The 26,908-nt window shown below is 53.8% G+C and overlaps 1 protein-coding gene across 9 annotated transcripts in view; it reads right to left on the bottom strand.

The window, feature by feature from the left end:
* Window positions 1-14,727, bottom strand: part of DOT1L (DOT1 like histone lysine methyltransferase) — a 77,314-nt gene extending 62,587 nt beyond the window's left edge. For 8 of the 9 annotated variants that reach the window (XR_005626293.1, XR_005626294.1, XR_005626292.1 and 5 more), the window contains exon 1: window positions 14,536-14,727. Coding sequence is in view for 5 of the 9 variants with exons in the window: in XM_039696797.1 (XP_039552731.1) it covers window positions 14,536-14,616 (81 nt within the window). In the remaining 4 variants the exon portion in view is untranslated. Of the gene's footprint in view, window positions 1-11,815; window positions 12,537-14,535 lie in introns of those variants that run through there. The other variant, XM_039696799.1, reaches the window with a different exon arrangement.
* Window positions 14,728-26,908: the final 12,181 nt, after the last annotated feature.

The following is a 26,908-nucleotide window of genomic DNA, read 5'->3' as shown; positions in this document are numbered from 1 at the left end:
TACAACTACAGATCAGCCAATTTAAGTGACTTTGCACAACCTCACGTAGGAACTCCAGACAGGGGCTTTTGAGCTTAGCGTGTGACATTATCTAGGAATAAAGAAATCCAAACTAGTTCCACATCTACTGCTGCTGAACTCCCCATGCTGAAACACTTCCCAAGTTTACTTCATTCTCTAACAGACTTTGGCTGAGCAGAGAAGCTCCCAAGGTCTCAAGCAAGTCTTGCAAAAAAACAAAAAAAAAGGCATAATTAAAAATCCAGTAGGATCTTCTACATTTCTTCAAAGCAGGCTGTGGAAAATTGAGGGAAGGGGGAAACATATCTGAAGGGAGTACAGAGCAGCTTTTCTTTTCTTAGAGAAACTCCCAGCCTGTTTCATCATTATGGTTGTATGATTTAATCAGAAAAGACATTGAACAGCAACAGGCATCACATCTGTGTTCAGGCAACTGGTTATGGCACTGGCAGGGAGTCTGAGGCAAGCAAAAGGCAAATGGAATAGAAACTGTTGGATTGTGCTCTTTTCTGACCCAGAGATGAGACAACTGAGAAGTGATTTTAAAACTTTTATTCAATTTTTAGTCTCGTGTGAAAGGTGAGACAATACAAATGTTATAATTCATCACAATTAGAAACCAACTATTTCCTAATTACAATACATTATAAACATTTATTGACTTATCAGTTTTTGCCACACCATACTGTAAATGCCTCAAAACCAATAATCTAAAATTACCCCTCATGGGTCCTACCACAATGCATCTTTCATGGTTCTATTTCTCCAAAGTATCTAATCTTATTTGTAAGACCATCTTTGAAACTTATTTCTAGTTCCATTTCTCTCTCAACATTGTCTTATTCCTTGGCATTTCCAAGTCAGCATTTCTAATCTCCAAGTTTACATACAAACACATCCTATATAAACCTTCTATCAAACTTTTAAAATCCTCCACAAATCCACCCCCCAGATCCTGGCCCTGCTCCATGAGCACCCCAAGCAGATGCAGTGGTGCAGGGCAGACACCCAGCAGAGCTGGGAGCAGCAGCTTTAACCCAGATACTCCCAGGGGATGGATGAACACTGAACCCAGCAGCCTGGGAGGATGGATGGTGATTCCTGCTCTGCTGATCAACCTCACCCTGCAGCTGAAGGTGCCCTGAAGCTTCTCCTGCTCAGCCAGGGGTCTGACTTTGAGGTTTTGCCTCAGTTCAGGGGTTTATACTGTTTTTCCCAGCTGCAGTGCCCATGACTCAGGTTGCAGGCAGGTTGTGCTCGTGTGTCGTGCTGGACTCTGACACCCACAGGGCTTTGGCAGTGGCAGCTCCCGGGGAAGAGCCTCCCACACGCTCCATCAGTGCTGGAATCCCGTGTGCAGGAGCCTTTTGGCCGAGGCTCAAGCAGCCTCTGTGTTCTGTTCCCAGTCACGAGATGGGATGATGCCACCACGGTGCTCCCTGTCACACAGAGCAGCTCCATTCACCCTCCTGCTGCTCCAGGCTGCTCTGCCTCCCTCTCCCCCTCCTCCCTGCACTGGAGGGATGGAGCACACTACGTGCTGCTCCTGGCCTGCATGTACTTTCCAATGTTCCTGTACTTATGTTGTCTGAGAGGCCCTTGGAATCCTCTGAGCCACATAAATGGAAGCTTTTCACAATCAGCCTTATCTCTTTAATGTGGAAAGTATTTAAAGTAAAGAGTTGCAGTCTGCAGTAATTATCAAGACTGCCCAAAGCTCTTCACAACAAGTTTTAAACAAACCAAACTTAAACACACATTGAATTATTGCAGCCAACCTCTCCAGCTGAACTTTTCAGAGTTCTGGTTTCCAACCTAAACGATGAATTTTAAATTGAAACGTGAGTTCCCAGAGAAAGTTTGATAGTTTTTGCCAAGGTATTTCATTGGAAAAAGTAACAGAAAGAAAGTAGACGCTTTGTCAAAAGTCATGTCGAAGAGCATCCAACATATTCTATGGAAAAGTGGAGCACAGTTTCAGCCAGCAGGACTGAACAGCTTCACCCTTCTGATTCTTACAACAGGTTTCTCCAGCCACACATTGCTGCAACTCTGAGCACAGAGTTTGGAGCCAGGAACAGCCCCGCAGCTGTAACTGAGCACACCAGGGCACACAGAGCTCCTGTCCCACACACACAGAGCTGAGTCCTCCTACAGACACCATCTCCTGCCACCCTTCAGGCCATGGAGGTTGGACCACTGAACAATTTTTAAGAGTTCAATCTTTCCCTCCACCTCCTCATAAAAAAGACCTTTTGTAAATTGCAGATATTAGAAGCCCTAACATGTCATTTGAAAGCCAAATAAGACAGGGCCCAAAAGCTCTTTCCAAATATGTGTATTGAAGCAATCATTCTCCTTTTCTATAATCACATTCTTTGTTTATTATATCAAATTTTACAATCACCAATACGACCAGAACTCAGTGTGCTGGACACTGCCCAGGCTGCCAGAGCTCCAGGAGCGTTTGGACAGCGCTGCCAGGGCTGCTCAGGGTGGGGCTGTTGGGGTGGCAGTGCAGGGCCAGGGGCTGCCCTGAGCATCCCTGAGGGTCCCACCCAGCTCAGGATATTCCAGAACTCAGCAGCACTCACAGCTCTTCCTCTGCCACCAGGGTGAGAAAACTAAAGCAGCCCCAATAATACATTTTATATAGACAGAGATCACAGTGTGCATGACATGATCAACCCCAGCTCAGTAATATGTGCACAATTTTCTTCTACAAAGCACCAAATTCCTACTAAAACCAGCCAAATCAAACATTTCTACAGGACACTCTTTAAGAGCAAGGTAAGGTACAAATTAGAGCTGGCAACATTTTTGCCACAAGTTAGCTGCTGGAACAGTTTGTAATTCCCCCTGAACACAAAGCCCAACACTCCTCCTCCAGGTGTGGCTGCTTTGGTTACATCAAATCTTCAAACTAACATCCCTTAAGATACTTAAATGGCAAGATTTTAATTTCATTCTGTGTTCCAATACCATATCCCAGACTCCTGGGTGTGTTTGTACAGAACAGTTAACCTCCAGTGCAACAATCCATAGTCTAAAGTGAATCTGTAACCTAAAGCAAGACTTTTAAATGTTCTGGTTTCCATCCTCAAACACAAAGAATTTGTTCAGTTAAATTGGGCAGCCAGCAGTGCCTGGAGGCAAGAAACACCACTCCAGTGCCCTTCCAAATTTACATCTTTTATTTGAGTTCTTCTTATGAAACTGTGCTTAGCCTTGGGGTAAGCCTAATTTGGGGCTTGAGGGTGAATGCCATATTTTTTCTAAATTTTACTTCCCCACATGCCAAGCTATGCCTCATCCAGGCTGGACAGGGCTTGGAGCAGCCTGGGACAGTGGAAGGGGTCCCTGCCATGGCATGGGTGGCACTGGATGAGCTTTAAGGTCCCTTCCAACCCAAACCTGGGATTCCATGATTCTCTGAAAGAGGGATCTTTGTGAGATCTGATCATCTACACAGCATGGGTGGTGAAAAGGCAGCCCAAAAAGCCTGCAGATCTGAGCAGCAAACAAATGGTTTGAAAACATTGGCAAGATATTGCAAAAAAAAAAAAAAAAAAAAAAAAAAAAAAAAACACCGGCCCCTTCAATTGGATTCCATGATTCTCTGAAAGAGGGATCTTTGTGAGATCTGATCATCTACACAGCATGGGTGGTGAAAAGGCAGCCCAAAAAGCCTGCAGATCTGAGCAGCAAACAAATGGTTTGAAAACATGGGCAAGATATTGAAAAAAAAAAAAAAAAAAAAATACAGCTCAGGCCCCTTCAATCTTTCACTCTCCCAGCACCACACAGAGGCTTTTATGACCCCTTATCTCCTTTTCATAGGCAGGAATATTTCTGGGCATAGTTTTGGCTGGCCAGACTAAACTGTCCCACAGCAAAGCAACCCTTGCCCTTTCAGAGCCAGTTCTGGCTCACCAGACCATGCTTCCTCCCCTAAAAACAGGCCAGGTGACCAAAGCAGCTCTTCAGAAATGTGAAAAGCAGCTGTGGTCAAGCAGGGCTGGAGCAGTAGGGACAGAGCTCCTGCAGCTTTCCCCTGTCCACCAGATGTGTGAAAACCAAAGCTGAAACAAGCCAGTAACAAATAATTCAATGGCAATCTTGTGTACCTTTTAATGACCAGGCTGGATACAATTCCAGCCCTCCAATGTAACACCAGCTCCTCCCAAACCCTGGACACTGACCCCACTCATGGATTAACAGAAGTCACTGGGATTTGCCAAATTCTGATCTCCACATGACCCATTTAACTTGCAAAACAAAAGAGGTCAGTCCCACCAGCCCCTGGATTTAAACAACAGCTTGGTTGCCTGCAGTGGCAGCTCTCTCTCCCCAGGCAGCAGTCCATAAATCCAAAGGAGAGGATGTTACAGCTGCAGACAAGATGGTTAGCAGAGATCAAAAAGATGGATTAGGAAAAGCCAATCAATCTTGCAGAAGGCTGGTGGGACAAGTGCCTCTTTCAAGCCCCTTGCTTCCTTCCATCTGGGGAGGATGATAAGGGTTTCTCTGGACACCAGGAAAGGCAACAAGAGCCACTGCAGCTTCCCTGGGAGCCAGGAAAGATCCAGCATCCTGCACGGCACACGGATGCCCTCACACACCAGGATTTCAGCCTGTCACAGGTTTGTGTTCCTCCTCCCACAGGGTTTAATTTCATTTAACCCACCCAGAGAGACCCACCAGCACAGTCCCCCTGCCCAGGGCACTTCCATGGCCCACAAACCTGAACACAAGAGGGTCACAAGAGTCTTGGAAAAGCCAAAGCACTTCCAGCCACTGCAGCAGCCAGGAGCTGCTCAGTGAAGGGAGGATCTCAGGCTCCATGTCCTGCCAGCTCTGCCTTGTGTTCAAATGCCAGTTAAACCCTGAGTAAGGGGAAGGGAAAGCCTGCTCCATGCAGTATTCCACACTGGATAGCAGGTCTCTGTTTAATGTTACCAGATTTTATCCCAAATCAAGATTGTGCCATTTTAGCTTCCTTAGCAACAAGCATAGCACAATTTTTCTTACCAAGAGAGACAAGGACCAAAAGTCTCCTCTGAAACACCCAATTACTGTTCATTCCCTTAATCAAGAAAGCACAGGGACATTCACAAGAATACATTTTTATTAGAATGTATAAAAAGAGATCTCCTGCAGAGAACACCTTGTAACCATCTTTCCCTCCCAGTTCCAGGGAAGAAAAGACAAGAGAAGGAAGAGCTCCCAAGACTGCATTTGGAAGCCCATCTCCCACACAGCAGGAAGCAGACAAGCCTGAGGCAGTTTCAGTAGTTTCTAGGTTACTGTCACACAAAACCAACTGGAAAACATAGTGGTCACTATGGCCTCCTTAATGGCTACATAAGGACATTTAAATAAAAAGAAAAGGTTGGTCCAAGGTCCAAAATAAACTAACAAAGGCAACAGGCATTAAGAAGATCCAAACTGCTCTGGATAATCATTTAGCATGGTTGCAACAGGGATTGCACTTTCACTGCGGCTGCTTCAAGCACAGTACCACAGTTTTGCCTTCGCACACAGCAATCCCAACTGTTGCTACGGACACTGCACAGATGCAGGAGGGAATGGTTCCCCTGGTACTGCAGGAGGGGCTGGCTCAATCCATTAACATGCAATCAGCCTGCAGGAGTGTCGGAGGCACACAGGACAACCACAGCAGGATGAGCCAGACAAAAGAAGTCATTCCACTATGCAAAAAACCAGCTTAAAATAATGTTTATGTTAGAATACATTATGTTATGCATCTAACATAAACAGAATACATAGGGGAATGCAATGATTCTGGTAAACAGCAAGTCACTGGTGTGTCCCACTGCCCTCCCAGGTGAGTTTTAGGCAGTGGCACACCCTGCCCACACCAAGGCAGCTGCAGGCAGGGACAGATGCTGTGCTGATCCCATGTGCACATGCACAAGAACCCAGCACTGCTTATCTGGGACAGAGGGAACTGCTGGGCTTCCACTCCCTGGAGCAGAGGAAGGCAGCCCTGCCACCATTTCACAGCCAGTTTAACCCCACCCAGACACCTGCCCTGCCACCACTTCCCCAAAAGTCACCTCTTGCTCTGGGCCAGCAGTGCCTGTGCTCACAGGCAGCAAAGGCAGGGGAGGCCTGAACTAAAACCAAACCTTTGTGGGGTTTTGCCTCAGTTCCCTTTCAACCAGCCCAGTTCACAGACACTGCTCCAAGGGTGAGAGCAGCTCAGCACAAGGGAACAGAGATGACAAGAGTTATTTCTACCTGCAGATGTCCCAGCTGCAAAGCTGCACCCCCGCAGGAGCCACAGCTGTGCTAGCAGGGAAATACCCCACCCTGCAATACAGGCATCTCTGATCACCCACACTGCCAGAAACAGCCCTGCACACAGCACCCAAGGGAAGGAATCAACACACAGCCCCAAAATTGTTGGTGATGAAAGCAGCCACCATCTCCTTCTCAAGCCCAGGGTCTTCCCACAGCCCCAGAGGAAGCTCACGGCACAGCCTGAGCCCCATCTCCTGCAGGGAAAACTGGTGAGACAACAGCTTAAATAACCACTTTATATTCTGTAAAGATAACTCAGTCTTGGACAGCTCAGAAATTCTGCTCCTACTTAACACACATAAATATTCCACATAACAGAAATTAGCAGTAAAATCTTGTACTCTTTCTGAAGCTCACCGGGCGTGGAATTTTGTTAGTTACAAAAAAACCCCAAGAATATATATGGGTTTTCCTTTACAAGCTTCAACTTGTGGAGCAGAGCAGTGATCCAGTGGAGGTTCTGAATAGCAGACATCAACTTCCAGCCACCAACCATTTCCACAAGCCATTTTACTTTAAAGACTGATAAATGACCCTACAATATTACAATGCTTTCTTCACAGATTGCAGAATTTCAAATGACTGCTGTAATGAGCAGGGGTGGAAGCCAAGATCCACAAAGACTCCAAAGCCAGCTCTGGAGGTCAGAGGCCACCCTGAGGCAGCACCTGACCTCCCAGGTCTTGTGGGAACCAGAGGGAACCACCTGCAGCCCAGTGGGAATCCCACTGAGGAATGAATGAAGCCTCAAAAGCTCACAGTTGTTAGAATTCTACAAGTGTCAAGTATTAATATTGCTGAGCTCCAAAAAATAAATGACACATTAATGACATAACCTCAGGAAACTGGCCTTCACAGTACACAGAAAATAACAAACACCATTAAAATCCATTCATTTTTACTAAGAAATGTAGTTCAGAACTTTCTGTAGGATTTGGTTCAGAAAAGTTTTCCAATGCTTCATTTATCTGGCTTCAGTAGTTCCTTAGACTTTTCATCCAACACTACGAAGTCCTTTCAGTGTAAATTTTTAGAAAACTCTCATTCACTCGTGAAATGAAACAAACCAAAATACTCTGAACGGGAACTTTCTCGTTATTCACTGATCTGCTCCTATCTATGAAACCATCATTTCCTGCTGTAAAATATACTCACCCTCTGCCTATGCTCTAAAAATAGTCCCTACTTGATTTGATAGCTCTAGCAGCATGTGGCCAACTTTTCTATTCAGTTTTATTTCTCGTTCCTCTTCAGAGTTAGTTTTGTCTTTAATAATTACCATGAAAGTAAATATGTTCACAGTCCCTAACATGAACTTTTCCTCCTTCTCTGGATCCTTCTGTTAGGAAGGAGAAAATAATTGAAGCAAAAATACGTTGAGACATTTTATGATTATCAATCTGTGATAAAAGACACTGCAAGGAACAAAAATTCACCCCACCCCTGGTCCTTGTGTTGATCAGTGCAAAACTTTAATCAGACAGTTAAAGGTTAACTCAAAGCAGGAAGAAAAAAAAAGCAAATCAATGAGAAAGGGGGAAAAGAAAGAAGGAAGAGTACAAAAGTAGACATATGGATGTCTGGGGAGAAGGGTGATTAAGTCCCCCATAAATCTCACATACCAAGAGGTAAGATATTTTGCCTAAATTCCCAGAGGCAACACAATTCAGTCCTGTATCTGAGACTTGAAAGGATAATCATCTCCATATATAATAAGGCTGCCATGAAGGACAAGAGCTGGAGCTGCATGTGGGGGCATGGATTTCCCTTGGCACACTGAAAGCTTTCAGTGCTGTGTCCAACTGGAGCTGATGGGTGAATTTTTAGGTAGATAAATTTGAATTACTTGGGCTGGAACTTTGGCCTGGACAGCAGCATTAATCCTCACTCATCTGTTGATGAATGAAAGGGGGAAAACAAGCAATCTTGGACAACTACTCCGTCTTTCAACAGCTGCCTTTCAGATAAGTCAGTTATATAAAAAAATAAATACTAGTGTGGTCTTTAAGATGCAAGACAAGAGACCAACTTTCACTTTTCAAACTGGGCAAAAAAAAAGTCTGTTAACTGAACTCATGATTTATCTTGTATCCAATGGGTCAGGGCTTGGAACAAAGGGGTTTGAGAACTGAACAAGCACCGATTGTCACTCAGGGCAAGTTCTGCTTCAAAGGGTAAAGCCCAGAAGGAAACTGCCCTTCTGTGCTGCCCACGTGCTGCACAATTAACGCTGTAGGGCTCTTGTGCCCCCCAAGAGCACATCCCTGAGTCCCTCTGGCACTGGGGAAAAGGGCAGGAAAAATGATGTAGCTGTGCCAGCTCTGTGATCTGCTGGGCAGCAGAGAAACCCGAGTGCTTCTGAAATGACTGAGTCAATATTTCCCAGCTTCACGCTGCGTGCTCTCCCCACTCCAGGTGTTTGTACAACTGGGGAGGGCACGCAGAGAGAGGTGCTGAGAAATCGGAACTGCGCTCAAGTGTTCAAACCTTTCCTCCACCAGACAAGCTTTTTCTAAGTGATTAGTCATCCCCACAAGCATTTCCCAACAAGCTGCAGCAACAGGGAAAACCCCCCGGACTCAGCCGCGGCTGCCGAATTTCTGGGCGATTACTCAGGGGGTGAGGAGGCTTTTGCCTGGCAAAGGCAGAGCAACAGTTTCCTCCTGCGCCTCCTTTGTAGGGCCGGCTGCCCCGGGCAGAACCTGACTCACATTTCACAGAGCAGGGCGGGGGGCCGCCTCTGAAAACACTGCAACATTTTTTTTTTCCAGCCCAGATATTTGCAGCGATCCCTCCCGTTGCCAGAGCCGCCCCACACACAGCTCCACAGGCACCGAAGCTCCAGGGAGGATCAGGGGGGCTTCACCTTCCCCCTCCAGCACGGGCTGGTCCCGGGGAAAAGCCAGGAGCGTGCAAAACGTGGTTTCCATCAGCTCATCCCACAGGAGGGCAGCGGGGGATGGAATAAGGACCCCAGGGGATGCATCTGTGGCAGAGGGAAGCATGCACAGGACCACCCTCGGCAGCAGGGCAGCTCCAGCCCCAAGGGAACAATTTGGCTCCTCTTTAGGTCCTTCCCAAAATCATCCACAGCACTCCCACACCTGCCTCGATGCCTGGGAAGTCAAAGCCAGGCATCACACAAACTCTTCCCAAGAAAGCTGAGTGACACGCACAAAAAAAGAGGATTAAATTCTCAGACAAGGTTTGTTATTCATCTCCACCGTTGATCTTTAATTTCAAAGGTGACAACAATCCCCCCTGGGCTGTGATTTTCATTAACACTCCCTGCCCTTGAGGTCTCCCTGCACAGCACATTCCTTTGGTGACAGAATGGTATCAGCTGGATCTCGACAGCAGAGGAAAAAAAAAAATCCCACACCCTGCACCCTCCCACCTGTACAAAATCTCGTAGTAAGAAGCTTGTATCCCATTACTCCCAGTAGCAGCCACACATACACCTCCAGGTGCAGGGTGATGCTCTGACAACACTCAATTAGAAAATGAGAATTTTCTTGCCATCACAGCTGAGTGGAAAGTCAGCAGTAACAAGGAGGAACACAAACAAATAAATTAATTATTCAAGCCAGACTTCTCATCACAGGTGCTGATTTGGAGGTTGAAGCTCCAGCAGCTCAGGGCAGAGGCACCTCACCCTGGTAAGATGTGCACAGTGGCACAACCAGGACTGTCCCCTCCTGGGACAGAGTCAAAGGCGGGAATAAGCTCCAGCAGCTCAGGGCAGAGGCACCACTGGTAAGATGTGCACAGTGGCACAACCAGGACTGTCCCCTCCTGGGACAGAGTCAAAGGCGGGAAGAAGGGAATAAAATTGGTAGATGAAAAAAAAAAAAAAAGGTATTACTATATGGTAACTAGGGCAGAAGATAAACTGTTCCCGGGCAGGGGAAGGCCTTGGCACAGGTTGCCCAGAGAAGCTGTGGCTGCCCCATCCCTGGAAGAGTCCAAGGCTGCCTTCATATGGTAACTAGAAGATAAATTGTTCCCGGGGGGGGGAGGCCTTGGCACAGGTTGCCCAGAGAAGCTGTGGCTGCCTCATCCCTGGAAGTGTCCAAGGCCACCTTGGACAGGGCTTGGAACAACCTGGGACAGTGGAAGAGAGTGGAACAAGATGGGCATTAAGCTCCCTTCCCAACCAAACCAGTCCATGATTCTGTGATCCTATAGCCAGAGTACAACCTTACTGGGATCCCCGAGGGCTGCAGGAGTTCCCAGGTGCTGTCACAACTCAGCCCCCTGGCCCTTGCAAGTCCACCAGGGAGAGGGGAACACAACCCACAACAACCTGATGCACATGAACACTTGCAGGGCCTTCCATGGGAATGCCACCCCGCAGGGATCACAGCACAACAGGCAGATGGCTCACTCTGGACCTGGAAGGGACTTGCACCCCATTGAACAGACAGGCAGCAGTGCCAAGGACACGGTGCCACAAGAGCCCTGCATGTCAGGGCCTCCCTCAGCACCTGGCTGTGCCTCCTGTGCCCACTCACACTGAGCACTGCCAACCTGTAGGGCAGGCCTTAAGGAGAGCAAATGAATGAAGCACAGTGTCCTTCCACTCTTTGACACACTGCAAACAGGCTTTTCCACATTCACCAACTCTCTGCTGCAGGGTGCAGCCCAGCAGATATGGATTTTGGGGACAATTATCAGCTCCAGCAGCTCTGAACCTCTTGTTGCTCAGCTCTCTGTGCAAGCAATCCCTCCCTGGTGCCACAGATATACGAGCAGAACCCTGCCAAACCAGACTGTAGAGCCGATCCACCCCACAACACCCCCACCCCTTTCTCCCTCCTGCACACACAAGAGCCTGCCATTCTACACAGGAACTTGTCAGGAGTTCAAAGTACAACCTGAGACACCTCACAGATCAGCAGGCCTTACTGTGGTATAAAACAAAAAATCTCCACATGTAAACCTAATCCATATTCAAATTTAGCTATAGTAGAAGTCAGACAAGAGAATGAACCATTTTAGGAAAAATTCTCAGGGAAAAAAACGAAAGCTAAAAACTGCAAGTCTTAAAACTGCATAACGGGACTTCACTCCTCATACCCTACAGATCTAAATGATGAGTACCAAGTTATACTTAGCAACACTTGAAGTATGACTGAAAATGCCATCCTCCACCAGCAGTAGCCTATTTAAGACTAGTTATATCCATTAACTCTGGTCTCTCACCCAAACACTTCCTTTATCCGGGCCTGTATCTTTCGTAGTGTCAAACTCAAAATTTTAACACCATATCCCTGAGTCTCTTGACAACCTGGCACCAGCAAAAAGTGGGGCAGATACGTGGGAGCCGAGGAGTTAACCAGCACACAAAAGAGTACACTCACTTCAGCTCTGATTAAGCGGGGCAGTCACAAAAACAGAGGTCAACATCAGAAAATATTTTGTGAGTCATGAGGAGAGATTACTCACCATGCACTATTCAACTTACTCATCACAGTGTGGCACGGCCAGCACGGCTCACCACGGCTTCATTAGGGCACCGTGGCCTTTCCTTTGAGGCGGCGGAAGGCGGGGGAAGGAGCCGCACTTTCAGTTTTGTGTGGAAGCCAGTGGGAGGCTGGAGCTGCACCACCGCCGCCGCTCTCTCTCCTCCCACGGCCCTAATTAGACTCGGAGGGAAATACATGTTTCACATCAGCCTCCCCGGCTCTTTTAGCATCCCAACCAGCGCCGGGTTGTCAGCCGGGCTATTATCCGGACTCAGCAGAATGGAGAGACCCCACTTTTCCTGTTATACACGAAATAAGCAGCAGCCCAGCAATAAAGAGACACGGTATTAACCCAGGCGTCCATTAATAGGAGAGACCAGCCTTCAACGCAGCAACACTGACGCCGCTAATTTAAGATGTAGTAAGAGCATAAAAATAGCCAAGTTACTCAAGGCAGGGTTACATCACACCACGGAGCCCGGGCAGGCAGCAGGTTCACACTACAGAGCCTCGGATGTTGGGAAAGATGACTCCCTGCCACTGCTGCTGCTCTCACCAAAAATAACCTGCCGGGACCGTGAGTTTCCCGTTCCCTTTTCCCTACAGCCCTCCTCGGAAAACACATCTCACAGAGTACAACAGGAAGCAACCAGAACGCTGCTAAATAAAACTCCTTGAATCAGCGTGGCGTGGTTTTGTTGGTTTTTTTTTTTTCCCTTCCCTCAGCTATCCCACCTTGCTTCCTCGGAACCACGGGCGGTGAAACTAAGAAATGTTCTGCTTACGTCAAAGCGAGCCGAGCTCTGCCGGCAGCTCGGGCCGCGCCAGCGCGGGGAAAGCGCGGCCGCAGTTCAGCAGAGCACGATGTCAGCAGGCCGAGCGCTGCCGCGGACACGGGGATTTGTCTGCAGAGCCCCAGGGCTCGGCCGGAGCCGCGGCCAGCGCCGGGGCGTGCGTGTGTGCCAGCACGCCTCGGCCGCGCCGCAGCGCTCCGCTCCCCGCAGCCCCCCGCGCCGCGGTGCTGCTCGGCTCCGCCGGAACATCCACTCGGGAATCCGCTGGCGATGCCAGGCGGACGGTTATGGGGCAGGATGTTTGGGGTTTGTGGTATTTCTCAGTACATGGGGGGATCACAACCCCCCCCCGCCCACGCCCACCACCACCATCCGCATTTCTGATTAACTGAGTAGAAATTCTATTTATTCTTACACCCTCAAAACCAGCTGCTCAAGTTTTCCCACATCAAGTAAATCCTTATTTCCCATGCTGCAAAACACACGTTTCGCCCCTAAAATAAAGGAGGTGGGGGGGTTCGGTTTTTCGCTTTTAAGCCCGTAGGAATCTCTGTGAGCAGACATAAAACCATCTCTGCCTCCCAGAACAATCCCTATCCCGCGTAATCTTTAACCTCCGCTTCGCACAACCCGCTCGGAGAAGGGGGTGGAGAGGGGGGACACGAGTTAATATTTGGCGAGGAAAACCGAAGCCGGTCATCGCTCGTACTTTCAGTTTCTGACAATTTGAGCAGAGCGCGCGCCCGCCAACACTGACAGAGCTGCCCAAACAGGAAAGGCTGCGCTTAACCAGTGTGTGCTGGGAGACACGCCGGGAACAGCACTGCATGGAGGATGTTTTGGAAAAGCACGGCTACGGCAGCAGCCCCCAAAGGCAGGCGGCAGATAGGAGCAGGCAGCCGTCCCCCCCTGCCACGAGCGATATATTCCTAATCACTCACACACAAGCGATTGCCAAAAGCGAGCAACAACATCGGCAGTATCAGCTGCCCCAGCCTGTGCGTCCCAGCGTGTTCTCGCCGGGAAACGGCTCACGTACAACAGCACAGCCTGGAACGCAGGGATAATCAACAGTGCCTGCGCCAAGTAAACATATAGAGAGGCGTTTTGCCTTTGCTAACTGTGCTCCGAGGGGCTACACGCAGTTTGGGAGAGAAATTGCTCAGGGGTTGATAGGAAGCCTACACACATCCAAAAATACCCTCCCCGGAGCCTTTCGCCTCTCGTGGGATTGTCACCAATTTGAACATGGACATTGTTATCAAGGTCACACATCGCTCGTCCGGGCTCGCCAGAAAGTCAGGCAAGTTAGGGAAAAACGCCGCTCGGTAGCTAAGCAAGGACAAGTGACATTTTATTTGGAAGCACGAGGATTGCGGCTGGCTGGAATTCTGCTCGGGGTAAATAAAAGGGGAGCTCCAAGGGCACGGCTGGAGGGGAACTGGCGGCAGCCCCAGCCACCAGCGCTGCCTCCAGACCCACAAGCGCCGCTGGCCGCTGTTTATTCCCACTCTGCGGCTGGTCCTGGGGTCCCCACGACCACCCGAGGCCATCCATAATTTAAGCGCTATTCCCCCATCCAGAATCCCTGGATTCCCCCCCGCTCGCAGCAGCACCGGTTATTAACCAGTTACACGAGCCCAGCGCGAGGAAAACACGAAAACTTTTCATTAACCAGTCCTCCTCCTCCCCGCCCTTCGGTTTAGTCAACCAATTATAAAATGAAATTGGGGATTTGACTTCCAGGCGAGCAGCGGCGGCACCCGGGGCCGGGGCTCCGGGAGGGCTCCCGCACGGGGGGCGATGATCCCGGCGGATCCCGGGCAGGGCCGGCGCTGAGGGACCGCCCGGCGGGTGCCAGGGCCGGGGCAGGGCCGGGGGCGCTGACAGGGCGCGGGGCAGGTGCGGGGCCGGGCCATACTCACGTAGACGGGCAGCGGCCAGGGGTACACGGCGGGCTCGGCTCCCACGGGCGACTTCAGCCGCAGCTCCAGCCTCTCGCCCATGTCGGCAGCCGGAGGACGAGGCGGCGGCGGCCCCGCACCATGCTAGAGGGGCCGGCCGGGGCGGGGTGCGGCGGCCGGGCCGGGCCGGGGGCGTGGGCGCGGTGCCGGCTCGCGGGGCTCTCGGGCGCCGCCGCCATCTTGGGCCGGCGTGAGGCGAAGCACAATGAGGCGCCGGGGCCGGGCCGGGCCGGGCCCGAGCGACGCGACAGACGCGGGGAGGGGGCGGGCGGGGAGAGGGGCGGGCGCGGCCCCGCGGTCCCTCCCCCCTTGCCTTCCCTCCCCTCCCTCCCCCCTGTCCTCAGCTGCCCCCGCACCGCGCGCGCTCCCGCGGCCCTCATCCCCCACCCCGCGCGGGGGGCGGGCGGGGGTCGCGCGCGGGGACGGGACACCGGACAGGCCCGGGTGGCACCGGCACGACAGCAGGACGGGCTGCGGCGCCAGACACGTGTGGCACGGCTGGGGTGGCACACGGCACACCAGAGCAGGACGGGCTGCAGTGACACGCGTGTGACACGGCCCGGGTGGCACAGGGCACACCAGAGCAGGACGGGCTGCAGTGACACGCGTGTGACAAGGATGAGGCTGGCACCTGGCACACAGGAGCAGGGTGGGCTGCAGTGACACACGTGTGACAAGGACAAGGGTGGCACCTGGCACACCAGAGCAGGGTGGGCTGCAGTGACACACGTGTGACAAGGACGCGGGTGGCACCTGGCACACAGGAGTAGGACAGGCCATGGTGTCACACGCATGTGACAGAGCCAGGGCAGCACATGGCACACGGGAGCGGGATAGGCTGCAGTGTCGCATGTGTGTGATGGCACGAAGGTGGCACATGGGCACAGGAAGGGATGGGCGGGCCGCATTGTCACACATGGGTGACAAGGTGAGGGTGGCACATGGGAGCAGGAGGGTCCGTGGTGTGACACATGTGACATGGCAAGTGTGGCACATGGGAGCAGAACAGGTTGTGGCATGGTGTGCGACAAGGCCAAGGTTGGCACATGGGCGCAGGAGTGGGACAGGCCATGTTGTCACATGTGTGATGGAGAGAGGGTGGCACATGGGAGCAGGATGGGCCGTGGTGTGACACAGGTGACAGAGTGAGGGTGGCACATGGCACACGGGAGCAGGATGGGCCACATTGTCACATGTCAAACGGGACGAGGGTGGCCATGGCACTCAGGGTCTGTGTGAGGGTGGAGCACCCATGTGACAGCACAAGGCTGAGACCCTCCATGTGACAGCGTGGAGCTGGCACAAGGCACTTGGGGCGTGCCAGGCTGGGACCCCATCATGACACAGCAAGGGTGGCATGTGGCACCCAGTAGTGCCACACACGTGTGGCAAGGCAAGGGTGGGACCCTCTGTGTGACAGCACCAGGCTGGCATGGGACATTCGTGTGGCCTTGCTGGGTCGCTCATGTGGCAGTGCTAGGCTGGCACACACATACAGTGGCACAGGGCTGTCACACCTGTGTGAGGGCACAGGGTTGTCATACACATAATGACACACAGCTGGCACACTCGTGATGGCACAGGGCTGGCACGCACATAAGAGGATACAAGCATGGCACACGTGATGGCACAGAGCTGGCACACGCGCAAGAGGACACAAGGCTGGCACACATGTGATGGCACAGGGCTGTCATACTCATGTGAGGGCGCAGGGTTGTCACACACATGATGGTACACAGTTGGCACACTCGTGATGGCACAGGGCTGGCACACTCGTGTGAGGCCAGGCTGTGCTCATGGGTCACTGGAGCCCCCAAAGCTCCTGGTGCAAAGTCTGCACACAAGTGACGTGTGAGCTCTGCCCGGTGCCACATGGTCAGTCACAATCGTGGGGGTGTGTCACACATGGGGACACAGATGGGGCATCCCTGTTGCACGCGGGTGTGTGCCAGGCTGTGCAGGAGCTCCACAGCTCCGAGGAGGAGCTTTACTGGCACGGGGGAGCAGAGCTGAGCCCTGTGTGTGCAGCAGTGGGGACAAGGGGACAACGGGACGGGGGACACGGGGATGGAGGGACGTGGGGACATCAGCCACAGACACCAAGCACTGGGTGCCGAGGGCAGCATCGGGAGCTCTGTGGCGGCAGCTACAGCCTTACAACTCGGTGTAACCTGGGAGCAGGGCTGAGTGCACCCCAGCCGGGCAACGACAGGAGCGGGAAGTGTCCCGGCTGGGGCTGGGACGGTGACACCCGCGTGGGGGCTGGGAGCTGCATCTCTACAGATGAGCTCAGTGACATCGTTTTCCATGTCTATAGGTGGCCGCAGGGCAGGGTGACACCGTTTGCATGTCTATAGGTGCCCAACTGGGCGATGAAATCAGGCCGGAGCTTCCTCCTTCACAGCCTTTCGGGTGATAATTTCCCTCTTCCCGGGACATGTGCATGCCCTGGGGTGCAGGGACATCTGGGGGCCCTGCCACCCTGTCCTGCACTCGAGAGAAGGGCACCCAGCAGCACCACAGCACCCTCTGCTCACACCGCACTGCCCAGGGGCCCAGGGGACAATGACACCGTGCCCGGTGCCATGCTCCATCTGAGGGTTGGAAGAGCAGCTGGGAGCCAGTGTCTGCTGGGGATGAGCATCCCTGCGGGACAGGAGCATCCTGAGGATGCCCATAGTCCAGCTGGGCATGGCTGAGCCCAGCCTCTGACCTGCAGCCGGGTCCAGCAGAGCCAGATGGCACCTGGGAGGAAAACCAGTCCTTCCCCATCCAACTGGTGGTGGAAGTTCTGCTGGGAGCTGCTGTCCTGCCATGCCAGTGTGGGCTGGGACCTCTTCCCGCTGCGGTTCCTCACTTTCTCAGCCAAAAACAAGTAAACACAGCTCAGGGCAGGATGCTTTTGCCATCTGGATCTCCTGGCTGTCGTCCCCAGTTTATTAATCCCATCATTCTTTTATGGTGCTGCAAAGGATGTGGCTCAGCCATACGGGGAGCTTGGGGGCCATGGAGCTCAGCTTTGGTGCCCCTGTGTGGGTGCCATCACATCCACTCCACTCCTGCTCTGGGATGTGGCTCCAGGGCCAGGCAAAACCTCCTAAATTCGGTGAACCTCTGCAAATCCTTTGGGATTAAGATGTGGCGTGGAGACATCCAGTGTTTGGGCTGCAAACTGGCGCCCTGGATGGGATCACTGCCTGTGGCCCTGTGCTCCTCAGGAAGGCAGGGAATGCACCATGCCTGAAATGCATCCAGAGCCAGCAAATGCCAGAGCAGGATATTCCCTGCACAGGGATTTTGTACATTATTTAACACCTGTATTTCCTGACAGGTCTCTGCCTTCAGCAGAGACAGGAGCTGTTTATTTGGGGCAGCTGCACGGTTCTGTGGTGGGGGCTGGGATGTGCCCCAGCTCCTGTCCCCATGGCTCTCCCTTATCCAGAAGGGATATCCTCCAAACCCATCCACTCCCCTCTTTGTATCCTTTTTCTCCCCCTTAAACGTTGGTACGTGCAGAAAGCTCCATAGCTAGGAACGCTTTTCTAAGGAAAACACTAAAATCATCAAGTCAGCAGTGCTTAAACTGCTCTGACTGCCTCTTAAATAATCAATTCATTTTTAATTAGCTTACCACAAAAATTCCATTAAATTTAAATAAATAGACATGGCAGGAGTTCTCCAAGGCACAGCGGGCTCCATTTAAAGAATTCTCTTTGAGTTCGTTAGGTTGGTCTTTAATCAGTTTGTCGTCCAAGTCCTTGTGTGGCCCAAGCAGGCTCCTGGGCTGCTAATAAAGAGTAATGGAAGCTTCCAGGATTTCCCAGATGAATCCCAGCCATCTGGCCACCATGCAGGGGTTCAGTGCTGGAGCTGATGTCTCCTGGCAGGTAGTGGGGAGTGGGTCATTTTTGAAGCGCCTGCCTGAATCAGGACATCTTTTCACCGATTTTGCTGAGTTTTACATCTGTAAAAAGAGAGGGAAGCAAGGAAGGGCAATGCCCTGTTTTCTGCTGGTTCAGTGAGCTGAACTGACCCCTGAGAGATGGGAGAATCCCTGAGAGCTGGGAGCCACTCTGTCCCCTTGGAAAGCTCTGGATTTTTGCTTTCTTGGGTGTCCTGGGGATATATAAGAAATCTCAGGAGGGACTTCTGACCAGAGCATGCAGTGACAGGTCAGGGGATTGACTTCCAAGTGCCAGAGGGCAGGGTTAGATAGGATTTTGGGAAAGAATCCCTGAATTCCTCCATGTGAGGGTGATGAGGTGCTGGCACAGGGTGCCCAGAGCAGCTGTGGCTGCCCCTGGATCCCTGGCAGTGCCCAAGGCCAGGCTGGGCAGGGCTGGGAGCAGCCTGGGACAGTGGGAGGTGTCCCTGCCATGGCAGGGCTGGCACTGGATGGCTTTAAGGCTCCTCCCAACCCAAACCATTCTGTGATTCTCTGCCCACTCACCCTGTGGTCTCCTGCACCTCTTCTCTGCTCTGCACCAGCACACGCCAAGTGCTGCCAGGGTTCCAGAGGCTGATGATTTTCCAGGGACTCCAGACCATGACCTGCAGCATTGGCCCTTCCAGAGAATCAAGAATCCAAATCGGCAGCAGTTGAATTTTTCTAGTGTGGGGGTTTGTGGGGTAGAGGTTCCCATCTCCTCCCCAGGTGTGCTGGTCCTGCTGCATCCCCTGGCTGCAGCTCCTGGCTCCAGGCTGGCACAATCCAGAGGTGAAAATTTTTTTGCCACCACCAGATGAACCAGTTTGGATAGGGAGGAATGGGGAAGCTCCGCACAGCTCTGTGCACACAACTCTGCTCCTGTAGCACTGGAAAAGAGATTTTTCCCTGTCAAGAGTGTACAGTGGGCAGCTGGTGCCCACAGGCAGCTGGCACAGCCCCTCCTGCCCTGATGCTCCCACATGCCAGCTCTGCTCCCACACAGAATGGGGGTCCTGACTGTGCAGGCCTGGGGGGCATTATGCACAAGAACACTTTGCACAAGCAGTGCTCTGACACTCTGTGCACACACCACGTGCAAAGGCACCTTTGGAGCTCATCCCACACTGGGGTTACCCCCCTTGGACCCTGGGGTCGGCTTCTATCATGTTCATGTGTCCATTGACCCTCAGGCAGGGCCAGTGCTTGGCACAGGGGCTCGATGTGCACATCAGCTCCTCTGCTGTGAACCTGCCTTCCAGCAGCAGCTCCTCTTCAGTATTGACCCAATTTAGCTGACAATAACAAGCTGGATCACGAGGCAGGTGTTACTGCAGGCAACTTTGTTCCCGTCAGATGGAACACGCCAAGGGGAGCCAAGGTAGAGGCAGGGCAGGATGCTGCTGATCCATAGCCCCAGGGATGGAGTCAGCTCTGATGGCGTGCACAACTTCCCTTTCCCTTGTGCAAAATGCCCCACCTGCAATTTTCCAAGCCCCACTTTAATTTCTTGGGGTCAATCCTGCATGGCACCAGGGAGTTCCCTTGCACAGGATGGAGCAACATCTGTCCTTTCCATCTGTCCTGCCAGCTCTCTGGGCCAAAGCTCTCCAGGGATGCTCTGGCTGCAGTTGCCACAACAACAGTGATGCAACAGTTTCCTTGCACCGGGCGTCCTGTTGATATTGAGGACCTGGGGTGGGTGAGGCACCAAAGCTGTGCCGGTGCCAGGGCAGGTCCAGGCAGGATAAAGCCACTTGTGGTTGTCAGTGTCTCCCTTTTGCTCCTGGAGCTGGTCTCAAACTGGATCTGAGCCCAGTTTGGGAGCTTTTTCTCCCTAGGGAGACGTGGCTGACACTGCTGGGGCCTCCCTCACACCGTGATGGGAGCACTGTACATGAGGAGCCAGAGCCCCAGATTCAGCAAGGAACGAGAGGGACAAAACCAGGGGCACTGCCTGTGCCAGGCAGAGCTGATGGCAGAAGAGTCACCTCCTGAGCCTCCCGGAGCAGCCCTGAATGCCAGGGGAGGTACCAGGAATGTTTTCACTGGAACACAGTGGCTCCCTCCCACCCAGCCCTCGGGAGTTCCCATCAACTCTGCTTTGCCAGGGGAAAACAAACACAGTTTGGTCCTTTTAGGCTCTGCTGGAGCTTGAATCGGCCGATGCTGCAGCGCTGGCTGTGTCTAACCCCACACTGCTAGAGAGCTTCTGGAGAGCCCTTGGTGCCATCCAGGGAGATTCTGTCCTGCTCTGGCCCCTGGCAGAAGGGACAGAGAGGCCAAACCGTGTCCCGTGGGTGGGCTGGGCTGTCCCTGCAGCTGCCTCCCACCTCTCTCGCTATTTTTTGCCCCCTTGTTTGGGGGCAGCCGGGGCTGGGGACATCCTGGCTCCATTTCACAGGCAGAGGGAGGCAGTGCCCAGCTTTCCCCTGGCTCCGGGCTCTTCCCAGCCTCCACCTTGCCGGCCCGGCCCTCTCCAATGTGCCATCCTTTGGGATGGATTCCAAGCATTTTATCAGATGTGGAATTTGTGAGCACGAGGCGGATGTTTAACCCTCAGCCTCCATCCCCGCTGCGTCCAACCCCTATTTCAGCGGGGAGTGTCGGGGGACAAAGGCTCTGGCTGGGTGGGGGCGAGGGGACCGTGCCAGCTGCCCGTGCAGCGGTGCCAGGGCCGAGTCACCCGCCTGGGACCCCGAGCGCCCCAAGGCAGCCGCGGCACACGGAGCCTCCTGAATGGGTCCCTTGTCCCCGCAGCCCCGGCTGGCCACGTGTCCCACCCCGTGCCTGGCCCGCGGGGACACCAGCTGCCCCCGCGCCCCACCCCACAGCTCACCCGTCACCCACGCCCTGGTGCGGGGGTGGGAACATATCTGGGTCACCCTTAATCCAAATGTCAGTGTTATGAATAAAAAGTTATCTATCTGTTTTAAGGTTGCAGAGTTAAAACAAATTGGACCAGTGCTAGCCTCATTGTTGAGAGTTCTTCTTCAATTACCTGTTAATGGTTGGTGATTAACCATTGTCCCCCTGATGCTTGTCAGAGATCCTGCAGGTACCAGGAGAATGGGAGTGGCATCAGAGCTAGTATGCAGATGACAAATGCGTTGCGCCCAGAATTTTGCAGTTTTCCTGGAAAACCCCTAAGAATTACGAGCCAACATAGAACTAAGTGACCTAAGTGACGTCTAAGGATGGCAACCTCATCCAGTACCTGCTTGGATCCTTTTTGCTTCTCACCCTAACCTCAAAAGATGTTGATTAAAGAGACGACCAGGGGTGTTGGACCAAAAAGGGGGAATCTGCTACTCTCCCGTGAGGACGGAATCCCCAGCTCTGCCTGCAGACCAGCGGACAAAGCTGCATCACCCTCCTCCTCCGTGGCACGCCCGGGAGCAGCGGCGGGGGGGGCGCGACCCGTCGATTTCTCCCCACCGGAGCTGATTCTTTTTAATAAAGGCATTTAAAAGGAGAAAGATCTCCTGCCCATTTATTTCAGTCAGCGCCCACCACCTCCACCCCAATGCGGGGCACCCATCACCCCCAACCAGACCCCACAGACGCGTCACCCCAGCACCACACGCGGGGCACCCTTCACCCGCACTGGGTGCCCGATGGGGAACCCACCGCCCCCATCCAGCCACAGCTCACCCACCACCCAAACTCGGGGCGTCCATCGCCCCCTAAGGCGGCAGCCCTGCCCCCGACACGGGTCCCACGGTGTCCCCCGGCCCGGCGGGTCCCGCCGTGTCCCCCCGGTTCTCCCGGGCCGCCGGCGCCACCTCGCGGGGACGAGCAGGGAGCGGCGAGCAGGGTCTGTGCCGGGGCCAGGCGGACACCCCGACACCGGCACCCCCATGGGGCAAGAACGGGCACCATTCATGGGGCAAATGGATGTGGGGCCCCAATAGGGGCACCGCACCACGGGCACCCCGGTAAAGGCATTCCAACACAGGTACTCCAGCATGGACACTGGGGCATGGGGCACCCCAGTGCGGTTCACCCCAAAACTGGCACCCCAAAATGGGCATCCTGTCACAGACACCTTGGCATAGAGACTGCAACATGAGGCAGCCCAATACGGGCACCCCAAAATGGGCATCCTGGCATGGGGACTGCAGTATGGGAGCACCCCAATATGGGCACTCCAGAATGGGCACCCCAAAATGGGCATCCTGTCATGGACACCTTGGCATAGAGACTGCAACATGAGGCAGCCCAAAATGGGCACCCCAAAATGGCCACCCCAAAATGGGCATCCTGTCACGAACACCTCTGCATGGGCACTGCAATACGGGAGCACCCCAATATGGGCGCCCCAAAACGGGCATCCTTTCATGGACAGCTCTGCATGGGCACTGCAATATGGGAGCACCCCAATATGGGCATTCCAGAACAGGCACCCCAAAATGGGCATCCTGTCACAGACACCTTGGCATGGGGACTACAATATGAGAGCACCCCAATATGGGCACCCCAAAATGGGCATCCTGTCACAGACACCTTGGCATGGGCACAGCAATATGGGCCCAATTTGGGCACTCCACTTTTGTCACCAGGGGGCAGGACACCCTGGCACAGTCACCCCATGCTGAGCATCAAGGACAACCCTACATGGGACACCCCAAAAAGGGCATTCTGACATGGGCATCCCAGCAAAGACACGCCAGCACAGGTGTGCCGATATGGGCACCCAGGCATGGGGCACCCCAATGTAAGCACCCCAAAATGGGCATCCCAAAATGGGCATCTTGTCACAGACACCTCAGCCTGGAGACTGCAACATGGGGCACTCAATATGGGCACCCCAAAACAGGCACCCCAGTAATGTCACCTGGGGACAGGGCACCCTGTCTCAGTCACCCCATCCCGAGTGCCCCATAAAGGACACCCCAAAAAGGGCATCCTGGCATGGGATTCCTGGCAAGGACACTCCAACACAGGCACCCCAATATGGGTACCCAGGCATGGGACACTCCAAAACAACACTCCAAAATGGATATCCTGTCATGGGAACCATGGCTGGACCCTTGGAGGCTGAACAGCCCCAATTTCATGTGTCTTTCCTTGTGATTTACATAAAAACCACAATGAACATAACCAAGTACAACCTCTTTAAACATCGTCGGGATGTGAAACCCACAGAGTGCTTTGAGTGCCAGGAATGGGGAGAAAGCTCTTGGAAGCACTGCCACGGGGGAAAACCAAAAATGCAGCTCAGACTCAGCTCCATCGGGAATGTGATGGCCGGGATTGTGTTTGTGGGACTCAGCAGAGCTCTCCCAAGGCACAGCATTCCATAGGGATACTCTCTGTCAGTGGCTGGAGAGGGAAAATTCCTTTCCTGGGAGTGCTGCCCGTGTAACTGCAACAGCGAAAACAGGAGGTGGTGTAATTTATTTTAAAAAGTAATAAAAAATATCTGAGCTGCAAAAGCCAGCAAGGACAAAAGCTAGGAATTTTAAGATTTAGGTATCACCGATGGCAGCAGTTAGGTTTAAAGCAATGCTCTTAATTAAAGCTGATCATAAGGGGATTCCAAACCCTTCAGCATTTGCAGGAAGAAGAGTGAAAAAGTCAGTTGTGTCCCAAATTCAATTTTTAAGGCTGAACTAAGGCTGCTTCAGGAGGAGAAATCCTTGGAAATTCAGTTGGGAGGGATCAAGTCTTGAGTCCAAATCCATCTGTAGATGCTCCCCACACCTCGGGGTGCTGCATCTCCCAGCCTGGGCTTCCCTCCCTGGCAGTGTGAGGGTGTGACAATGTGGTAGTGTGACAAAGTGACAGTGTGACAGTGGCTGAGCTCCACTGCAGAGGGCTGGGTTAAAACAAGGGATTTTCACAAGGTGACCAGAGGCCAGCCCGGTCAGAGGCAGGGGGACAGTGTGGGGACAGTGACAGCACAGGTGGGCACAGCCAGCCCTTCCCAGCCACAGCCTCCTCCTGGCAGCTGGGTGTTCTCCACACCGTGAGCACTCCAGCAAACACAACTCTTCCCTTTGACTTTTTCCCTTAAAAAGGGAAACCTCCTGCCTAGGGGGTGATGTGTGCAGCTATTTCTGAACAAAACCAACACAACCCCCGAGCTGGGCTCCTCTCTCTGCCCTGGAGCCAACACAAACAGGCTGCAAAGCCCAGGCTGAAGGCAAAGAACAAAGGGAAAAACACTGGGAGCAAGAGAAATCCCTTTCCTTCCCCTGTTGTGCAGCAGCTCAGAATCCCAGGTGGATCTTGGCAAGGTCATGTCTCCTTTTTGTTTGCAAGCTCCTTTCTCTTTAGTTTCCTCCTTTCCCTGATGCTGGAATCCTGCTCTGGGGATGAAGATGGGGTGGGAAAGCAGCTCCTGTACATTTTGTTTTCCCTCTGCTGTTTCCTGTCACCACCCACCTGCAGTGGGGACACAGCACCCATGGGTGTTGGGCACGTGGAGAGAGGACAAGCTGTGGTCACAGGGGCACCAAACCACTGCCCACTCTGTGCCCACACGTGTGAGGACACTCACAAAGCTCCATGTCCACCTGGTTATCACCCATCACGTCACCTGTCACCTGCCACAGCCCTCCCACACCGACACTGGTCACCTGGGCCAGTGGTGATGGTGTTCAGTGGGCGCTCAGTGTGGCAGCCTGTGGAGCTTCATCCCTAATAAAGACACCGGCAAAATTTGGCTCCATTGGCTGTGCAGCCACTGCTGACCCCCACGGGCAGAGGGGAGAGGTGCAGCTCTGCCAGCCCCATCTGTGGGATCCCCATCCCTATGAAGGTACCCCTGAACCCACGGGGGGACTGTCAGCCCCAGAAAGGACCTGCAGACCCATGGAGGTGTCTTCATCCTTACAGAGAGTTCCCCAGCCCCAGGAGTTACCCCTGGTCCTATGAAGGAACTCTCAGCCTCAGAAAGAACCCGCAGGCTCACAATGGGGCCCCCATCCCCATGAAGGGATCCCGTGCCTATGAAGGACCCTCATCCCCATGGAGGGACCCCAATCCCCACGAAGGGCCCCCAGCCCCACGGGAGGACCCCCATCCCCAATGATGGGCCTCCATCCCCACAGAAGGATCCCGTCCCCACAGGAGGACCCCATCCCCGTGGAAGGACCCGCAGCCTCACGGGGGTGGCCTCATCCCCATGAAGGACCCCCATCCCCACGGAGAGACCCCCATTCCCACGGAAGGTCCCCTGTCCCTGTCCCCACGCGCGTCCCCGCCGCGCGCGCCCGCGCTGCCACGTGGGAGCGCCAAGCGGGGGGCGTGGCCAGGCGGGGGCGTGGCCAATGGGCGTGACCAGCGCTGGGACAGTGACAGCAGCGGCGCGGCTGTGGCGGGGGGAGATGAACCCCAGAATAGTTCCAGTTTGAGTGACCACAGCAGGCCATCAGCTCCCACCTTCCTGCCCCGGCAGGGCCGTCCCAGAGCGCAGGGCGCAGGATTGTGCCCAGATGGTTGTGGAATGTCCCCAGTGAGGGAGACCCCGCGCTTTCCCTGGGCAGCAGTGCTTGGTCACCTGCGCAGCAAAGAAGTTCTGCCTCAGGGCCAGGTGGAAGTTCCTGGGCATCGGTTCCTGCCCGTTGCTCTGGTGCCACTGCTGGCCCCACGGGGCAGAGGCTGGGCCTGCTCTGGGCCTCCCTGCAGGCACACGGCGCTGAGGGCCCCTCTCACCTGGCTCCACTCTGGAGGCTCAGCAGCCCCAGCCCCCCGCCGCTCCTCGTACGACAGGGGCTCCAGTCCCTTCATCATGTCCACATCTCGCTGATCCCGAGGAGCCCAGAGCTGGACACAGCACTCCAGCTGAGCCCCAGCAGGGCTGAGGAAGGGGCAGGAGCAGCTGCCATGTCCTGCCACCGGTGCTCCTCCTGACACAGCCCGGGATCCCACTGGCCTCTTGGCCCCTAGTTCAGGCCTAGCAGCTCATTAAACACTCAGCGTTTGCTCCAAGCGCTTCCAGGGTTGGGGTTTTCTGCGTTTGCAGCTGTGTGTTGTTTCCATCCCATGGGATGAGAGGAGCAGGACCCTCCTCCCGGGCCTGCATCCTCCTGAGGGGGACAATGGGCGGGGCTTGAGAAGAGTGGGCGGGACCGGCACGCGCTAGTGGGCGTGGCTTTCCTGAAGGGGCGTGATCAGACGCCTCGAGGGGCGTGGTCTGAGCGGGGTAGGCGTGGCCGGAGAGCGGCAGTGAGATGGGTAAAAGGCATGGTCAGAGAGGGAGGGGGCGTGTCTGGAGAGCAAAGAGGCGGGCAGACAGGGCAGGGGCGTGGTAGGGGGCGTGTCCAGCCATTTGGAGGCGTTACCAATGTGACTGGGGCGTGGCTGGGGGGCGGCGGGGCGGGGGCGCCAGGGCCGTTCCGGGGGCGTGGCCAGACGGAGGCGCGGCCCGGACGGAGTGGGCGGGGCTGGGGAGCAGCACAG

Source organism: Passer montanus, unplaced genomic scaffold (genome assembly GCF_014805655.1).
Source record: "Passer montanus isolate IOZ18808 unplaced genomic scaffold, ASM1480565v1 scaffold114, whole genome shotgun sequence".
NCBI lineage: Eukaryota > Metazoa > Chordata > Aves > Passeriformes > Passeridae > Passer > Passer montanus.
The sequence above is the reverse complement of the archived record's forward strand: the minus strand, read 5'-3'. Positions and strand labels throughout refer to the sequence as shown.